Source organism: Pistacia vera, unplaced genomic scaffold, assembly GCF_008641045.1.
Source record: "Pistacia vera cultivar Batoury unplaced genomic scaffold, PisVer_v2 Contig129, whole genome shotgun sequence".
Lineage (NCBI taxonomy): Eukaryota > Viridiplantae > Streptophyta > Magnoliopsida > Sapindales > Anacardiaceae > Pistacia > Pistacia vera.
In genome coordinates this window covers 1362102-1370621 of record NW_022195346.1, presented here as the reverse complement: position 1 = coordinate 1370621, position 8520 = coordinate 1362102, and the positions used below count along the sequence as shown (strand labels likewise).

At 34.8% G+C, this 8520-nt stretch overlaps 1 protein-coding gene across 1 annotated transcript; it reads left to right on the top strand.

The window, feature by feature from the left end:
• Nucleotides 1-1955: 1955 nt before the first annotated feature.
• On the top strand, nt 1956-7103 carry LOC116121817 (TMV resistance protein N-like). The gene is made up of 5 exons (XM_031407747.1): nt 1956-2500; nt 3737-4832; nt 4960-5229; nt 5348-6427; nt 6523-7103. Exons 1-5 carry the CDS (start codon nt 2028-2030, stop codon nt 6988-6990), a joined length of 3387 nt encoding a protein of 1128 aa, XP_031263607.1. The 5' UTR covers nt 1956-2027; the 3' UTR covers nt 6991-7103.
• Nucleotides 7104-8520: the final 1417 nt, after the last annotated feature.

Sequence of the window (8520 nt, the reverse complement as noted above, 5' to 3'; positions counted from 1 at the left end):
CAATTAGTGCCTTAAAGCCCGTAATCACACTAAATCAGGAACGTAATATTTGTTATTCAAAGTGAATATCAACATACCAAAATAGTCTTCATCACTTCCCCTCAAACTTGTGGTTTGTATATGTCGTAAACTACAAGTTTGCTTAGAAGATATGAATGTTGTCTACTGCATAATGGTTTTGTAAAAATGTCTGTGGGCTGTTCTATAGTACAAATGTGCATGGCTTTGATCATACCCTTTTGAACTTTTTCTCCAACAAAATGACAGTTGATCTCTATGTGCTTAGTTCTTTCATAGAAAACTGGATCTGTTACAATATCATTTGCAGTTTTGTTGTCGTAGTATATGTTGACTGGTTCTTTTATTTTAACTTCTAGATCCCTTAGAAGTCCAAGGATCCATGTGATTTCACATGTGATTTTGGCCATGCATGGCTCTATACTCTACTTTTGCTAATGAAAGAGAAACTATCTACTGCTTTTTTGTTTTCCAAGAGATGAGCTATCCTCCAAGCTTGATGCAAAACTCGGTGAGTGATTTTCTTGTCATAGAGCATGTGGCCCAATCTGAATCTTAATAAGCTATTAAATCAAAATTCCCATCTTAGAGGCAAGAGAAGTCTTACCCTAGGGCATCCTTTCAAGCACTTTAGAACATTTCATGTCATATCCATGTGAGATTGTTTTAGTTGATGCATAAATTGGCTAAGCATGTGAATTGCATAACTAATATTTGACCATGTCATCATAAGATAAATTAGACGACCCATGAGCCTTTGGTAATGTGAAGGGTCTTTAAGAGTTGGATCAACCTCTAAAGACGATACTTCATTATCGTATTCATGAGACGTCAGCTTGGAATTTTGTTCAACAGGAATAGCACTAGGTTTATAGGCTGATAAACCAAAGTCTAATATGAGCTCTAAGACATACTTGCGTTGACTGAGAGAAATACCAGCTGGAGATTTTGCAATTTCAATCCCCAACAAATATTTAGGCTCTCCTAGACCTTTGTTCTAGAAATGCTTATTGAGATGCTCTTTTAGGGTTTTTATTGTCACCTCAACAAAATTCTTAAAAGTACACGCCGTTAACAGACGGGCGTTGAAGTCATCTCACAAAACCTAAGACGTTTCGACTTTAGAATCTGATTCCTTGGGTCCATTTTAAAAATTGAGACTCACACCTAAGGCTATATTTATTTTATTATTTGGAGTAGTATTTTTAAAAAAGCAGAGTTCGGTTGTTATTGCGAGATATGATTTGAAAATTAGAAAAACACCCCTTAGGTTTGTTAATTTTCTAAACATCCTCAATTAATAAAAAGTTTATAAATTGATAAAAACATCCCCACCCACCCACATTTACCATATTCTGGCCACCATCGTCGAGAAGTGGCTGGAATCTGGCGTAATGGCGCACAACCGGCTGGATTTGGTCGATTGGTCGAAAAAAATCAAATTTACGGCCAAAGATATGGCCGTCGTTGATGACCAGATATGGCCAAAGATCTGGCCATCAATGACCAGATTTTTGGCCATCGATTTGACATTTTCCTGCTACATTCTATGATGGATTTGGTCAAAAAAGTTCAGATCGATGCACTACTGATCAAATCCAGTTGGTAATATGTCATTACGTCAGATTCTGGCCATCTTTCGATGGTGATGGCTAGAATCTAGTAAATGTGGGTGAATAAGAGTGTTTTTATTAATTTATAATTTTTTTTGTTGAAGGTGTTTAGTTAAATTAACAAAACTATGAAAGTTTAAAAATAATTGAATATAATATTATTTGATTTTGAGAATAGAAAATACATTTCGGGTTGGATAGGAATAGGATGGGCCAAAAAGGTCAAACAAACAAGCCTAAAATTGTTGTCATCATCCAACGGCATGAAAGTGTACACGTGTAGTGAAAAGCCTCTTCCTCTTTATACCAACTCTTAAGCTTCAGCCGTCCCATCACGATAGCTAAATCCCGCTCCCTGAAGCATTTCTGTAACAATCAAGATCCAGCTGCTTCACGATGGCCATATTTAATCATCAATTGAAATACGATGTGTTCTTGAGTTTTAGAGGTGAAGACACTCGGAAGAATTTCACCGACCATCTGCGCGCAGCGTTGGATCAAAAGGGCCTTAGAATATTTCGGGATCATGAAAGTATTGAGAGAGGGAAGGAAATTTCGTCTGAGCTACTGAAAGCAATTGAAGATTCCAAGATTTCGATTATAATTTTTTCAAAAAATTACGCCTCATCGACTTGGTGTTTGGATGAACTTGTAAAGATTGTTGATTGCTTAGACGTGGATAAGCATCGTGCAGTTGTGCCAGTTTTTTACGACATAAATCCGTCAGATGTACGGAGACAAACGGGAGATTTCAAGAAAGCTTTTGATAACCATGAAGAAGATTTTAGAGACGATGAGGAGAAGGTGCAAAAGTGGAGAAGTGCTCTGATAAAGGTAGCCAGTTTGTCTGGATGGCATTTGAAGGATAGGTACGTGTTTTTCTTTGAAGGACAGATATGTAATTTTATTCTTTTAAGCTGATTTAAACACCGGGTAAGGTGGTTTAGGAACAGTTTTTTTTTTTTTTCTCATTCTTTAACCAGTCTCATAGTCTAAGACAACCATATAAGAAGACAGAGAAAGTGACAAATTAAACCACGCTATAAAATTTTCAAGATTGATTGCTTTTATTATTTGCAACAAAAGTTATTATAATATTTTTCATTGCGTTAATGAGTTATTTTGGGTTGGAATTGCAAGTGAAATCTAACTTTTCAAAAGTTTTATATACCCTCGTTCATTCACTTTGTATCAGTGTGGAAGAGTTTGCAAATAGTGTTAGTATGTTTAGCATTATTCTTATGATGGATATGCGTAGAAAATGGGTATAGAGCACTTTATTGGGTGCAAATAACCTCACTCCTAAACAAATTAACAATGCATATTGTTATTGTTATCTCATTTCAATATAATTTATTGTCAAAATAGTGGGTGAGTGTCGAAAATGTGATGAAATATAAATTAAGCATGATACCATTTTGGTAACATACTAAATTTGGACTGGTAGATGCTATCATATCAGTTTGTAGCTGCTAGAGAACTTTTTGTGGGGTTCCTACCATAGTTAGTAAGACTTCCCAACAGTAATAGATCTGGGAATTTTATTTGAAAGAATTGTAATGGTTTTTGGAGCGAAATCATAATGATACATTGTAATGAAGTGCATTAGCTAATTTTAATTCAATGCTTATAAGATTATATAATTGAGATTGAATGTCAGTTCACATAAGTGATGTTTATTGAAAAGCTTTCTAGTAAAGTTTTCGGTCTAAAATGTGGTATGACCCATAAACAGAGCTGTTAGAATTTAAATAGATAACAAAACTATTAATTCCTTTTTCTTCAATGCTGTATTAAATTTGAACAGATGATTACTATTTGATGTACCAAAAGGCTCATATAAAATGTAATCAACTGAGGGAACACGGGTGTTCTAGCATCATATAAATGCAAAATTCAATTGATAACTTGAAGGATTCAGTTACTATTATGAAGTGTTTGGAGTTAAGAATTAGTTCTTGACTTAACTACTCGCATTGATGCCATATCAAAAATTCTGTGTCTAATGACTAGATTCAACGTATATGATTTGTTATTAAGTTGTTTCTATCCCCATGGTTTTTAGTCATTGTAATACTGGATTTTTCTTCTTTTTCAATCTGTAGGCATGAGTCAGAATTTATTCAGGATATTGTCAAGAAGACATTGAGTATATTAAATCCTTTACAGTCTATGATGCTTGAGGACATTGTAGGAATAAATTCTCACCAGGAGAATCTGATGAATCTTATAAGGGGTAGGCCTGATGATGTTTGCATGATAGGAATCTTTGGAATGGGAGGGGTGGGCAAGACAACGATTGCAAGAGTTGTTTATGAGTTGCTTTCTTATGAATTTGAAGGTCATAGTTTTCTCGCTAATGTTAAAGAAATTTCTGAAAAAAGTGGTTTGGTTTCTTTACAAAAGCAACTTCTTTCCCAAATTCTAATGGAACCTCATTATAACATAAACGATGTATATGATGGAATAAGTGTAATAAGAAGTAGGCTACAACATAGGAAGGTTCTTGTTGTCATCGATGATGTTGATAATGTAAATCAACTGAACACATTAGCTGGAAAACATCATTGGTTTGGTTCGGGCAGTAGGATCATAATAACAACAAGAGACAAACATTTGTTGTTGACACATGGAGTGGATGAGTTATACAGAGTTGAGAAACTAAATGATGATGACGCACTTAAACTCTTTTGTTTGAAGGCCTTTAAGAGTTGTCATCCTCCGAAAGACTATGTGGAAATTTCCAAGCGTATTGTGAAATATGCTGGTGGTCTTCCATTGGCTCTCCAAGTTTTGGGTTCTCTTTTGTTTGCTAGAACTATAGATGAATGGAAATGTGCACTAGAAAGATTAAATAAAGATTTTGAAAAAGAAGTTCTAGATGTACTTCAAATAAGTTTTGATGGGTTGAAAGAAACAGAAAAGAAAATATTTCTTGATATTGCATGTTTCTTTAAAGGGGAACATATAGATTATGTTACAAAAATTTTGGATGGCTGTGGTTTTTACCCAAGTATTGGAATACGTGTTCTTGTTGATAAATGTCTACTAACTATTTTAGACAACAACAAATTGTGGATGCATGATCTATTACAAGAGATGGGTAAACAAATTGTTAGGAGACAATCGATTGAGAAGCCTGGAAAACGGAGTAGATTGTGGGAGGAAGGAGATATCTATTATGTATTGACCAAAAACACGGTAAGTTATTCTGTAGAAAAGTGCAATTTCAGTACATAATCTCTTTTAACCATTTAAACCTCTACACAATTCATCAACTCCTTATATTGAAGTTATTAAATAATCGTTTGCTTCTATTGTTTTTAAGGGAAGTGAAGTTGTTGAAGGCATAAAATTGGACCCTGAAGGAGAGTTGCATTTGAGTGCTAAAGCATTTTCAGAGTTGATCAATCTAAGATTGCTAAAAGTCAGCAATGTTCAACTTCCCGAAGGTCTCGAGTATCTTTCTAATGAGTTACGGTTGCTCGAATGGCATGGATATCCTTTAAAATCCTTGCCGTCAAATTTGAAAATGGATAGAATTGTTGAACTTAAAATGCGTTCTAGCAGCATTGAACAACTATGGCAGGGAATGAAGGTAAGATTTTCTATTTCAAATTTATACTTTATTGATAACATTATACACACATCCCTTGAGTAATGTGGTAAATTAATTGTAGGATTTTTTTTTTTTCTTTTTTGTTTGATTTTCATAGCCTTTACACCAGCTAAAATCCATCAATCTAAGTCTCTCCCAGAAGTTGAACAAGACACCAGATTTCACAGGGGTCCCAAATCTAGAGTATCTAATTCTTGAAGGATGCATAAAGTTGCGAGAGATTCACCCATCTGTGGTAGTCCACAAAAAGCTTATTCTGTTGAATCTGAAGGATTGCAAAAGTCTTACTACTCTTTCAAGTAAAATTGATATGGCATCTCTTAGAAAACTTATCCTTTCTGGTTGCTCAAAGTTAAAAGAGTTTCCACAGAATGTTGGACGTATGGAATGTCTGTCAGAGCTGTTTTTAGATGGAACTGTGATTAAAGAACTGTCGTCCTCAGTTAAACGTTTGACTGGACTTGTTTTGCTGAATTTGAAAGATTGCAGTCAGCTTGAGAGTGTTCCAAGTAATCTAAATTATTTAAAAACTCTTAGAACTCTCAATCTCTCTGGTTGTTCTAAACTTGAAACTTTGCCAGAGAATTTGGGACAAGTAGAAAGTTTGGAAGAGCTTGATGTGAGTGGAACTGCTATAACGCAACCAGAGTCATCTATTTGTTTTATGGAAAATCTTAGAGCATTATCTTTTCGTGGATGCAAAGGAACAGCACCTAAACCATGGTGTTTGTGTTTATCCTCCAAGTTGATGCCAAGAAGTTATAAACATACCATGACTTTGATGTTGCCTTCTTTCTTGGGTTTGTGCTCTTTAACAAAATTGGATCTTAGTGACTGTAATCTTGGGGAAGGTTCAATCCCCAATGATTTTGGCAAATTGTTTTCATTAGAGGAGTTAAATCTAAGTAAAAACAATTTTGTTTTTCTACCAACAAGTATCAACCGTCTTTCTAAGCTTCAATGTCTTAAGTTGGAGGGTAGCGAGAGACTTCAATCTCTGCCAGAACTTCCACCCAATATTAATACGATTAGACTTGATGCTTGTCCTTCACTTGAAACATTATCAAATGGATTAGAATTTCGCAATTCGGAGTTTGCGGTGATTTCTTGCATGAATTGCTTAAAACTGTCTGATTGCTGCAGCATGGGACTGTTAATGTTGAACCGATACCTTAAGGTTGCTCTCTTTCTCACTCTCTCTATCTCTCTCACACACACATTAAACATTATTCGACAATATGACCATTTTTCTTTTTTTTTTTTTTTTGGTAGGCAATGTCAAATCCAAGAATGGAGTTTAGCATTGTTGTTCCTGGAAATGAAGTTCCTGAATGGGTTAAGCATAAGAGTGAGGATTCTTCAATTAGAATAACAAGGTCTTCACATGAGTATCCTAGAAAATTGGTGGGATATGTTGTGTGCTGTGTTTTTGTTGTTCATAAGCATCAACCTGCCCTTAGCGATGCTTTTGGCACACATAAGCTTTTCTGCGATTTGAAAGCTGATGAAAAACCTTCTTCTACATCTCATTTTATTTATTTCGAAGATAAGTTCGGTGAGGCTGTGTCAAGCCATCTATGGTTACTCTATTTGTCTCGTCATGAATACTTTGATTTAGAGTGGCATAATGAATATAAACACATTGAGTTTTTATTTTCATCTCAGTGGGGGGCAGGATTGGAGGTGAAGAGGTGTGGGGTCCGTCCAATATATGAACAAGAATTGAAAGAGTTATGCTAAACAATGAACCAATATAGTAGCTCTGCTTTTGAGGATTTGAATGAGTATTTTGAAGGATTGAACTACAACTAAGCGAAGTCTAGGTGACCATGGTAGGGCAAAACCTAGTGGAAATGGCTTTACTACAAGATTTAAAGAACTTAAATTCTCTTGAAAGGGCAAAGTGTAATTTGGTGTTGGAAGCCCAAATATTTAGAATGCTCAGAACAACTACTATAGATAGACAAACAAATTGTGGCTATACTTTTAAACGTTGAGGAAGTGCAAGCTGCTACAACATCTTTCTTAAAAGTTCTCTCAGCTTCTCGTTCAGCCTATTCTGCAAATCAAAAGTCTCAGTTGTCCAGGTATGTTGAGGCTCAACACTTTCTGTTATTGTTACTTTTTCTATTTTATTGACAGCTTTATGTGCTTTTATGGTATATGAAAGGTAGGATAGAAGGAATGTTGTTATTTTTGAGAGGAAACATATCAGTATCATTGATTTAAAAAATACAAAAAGAGTAAACAAGCCGTTTACTTCAAAAAGAATCATAAATAGATCTATGCAGTAAGGTATAAAAAAGAATGTGATTGTTATGTGTCAAAAATCGCATATGTATTAACTTCAAAAGTTTTTAATCATACTAAATTGTGTTGAGGATGGTAAAAGAAAGAAAGAAATGTTAGCATATGATTAAATAATTGCATGGTTACATGCAAGGCACAAAATGTGTGATAAACCACTCTCGCTTTAGCATGAAAAGGTTATCTCTTAGAAAAGGACAAACAACTGCATTCTTCCTTGTGGTTAATGAAGTTATATACATTTGTGACTCTTCGTGAAAAGATAACATGATTGTTCATACTATACGTAAGTCAATGGACAGTTATGAACATTCATTCTAATATTCTCCAAGTACACTACATATCTTGAAATTGTTTGTGAAAATTCAGTGTTCAGGGTCCTTGCCTGTCACCACCAGCCTTACAGCGGTGTCAAGTTATTTTTAAGAAAAAGAGGTACTGCTATTTTGGTTTAGCCTCGTGGTTAGCTGTGGATTATTCAACATATATATTCCAGATGTTGGCCCAACTATTTTGTATTTCTGACAAGACTAAATGATTGGTATCGAATTCAATATGGACATGAATTGGTCTTTAAAAGGTATCTATAGGGTAGTTATTATGGGTCCATAAGGTATCTTTAAATTTTTGTAATTTCTGAAGCATTTTGTATCTTGAAGGGCTGTAATAATATCCCTTAAAAAATATTGACAAATTTAAATCCTAAAAGATTAGAACTTGAACCATAAAACTTTGCTTTTTAACTCGTTATGAAAGGCTTGGGCAGTTAGACTTCTCTTATTTTTTATTGCATAATAATTTGACGGCCATCCTCATCTCGGCTATTCTTGGTTGGTGCAGATAACCAGACTCCTTTAAACCTGTGTCTGAATATTGAATAAAATTTGGTATAGAGCAATAGATGCTACTGTCTCCCTCCTGCCCATGGCGTGTATTCTTTTCCTTTGTATTTTAATCTCCCTC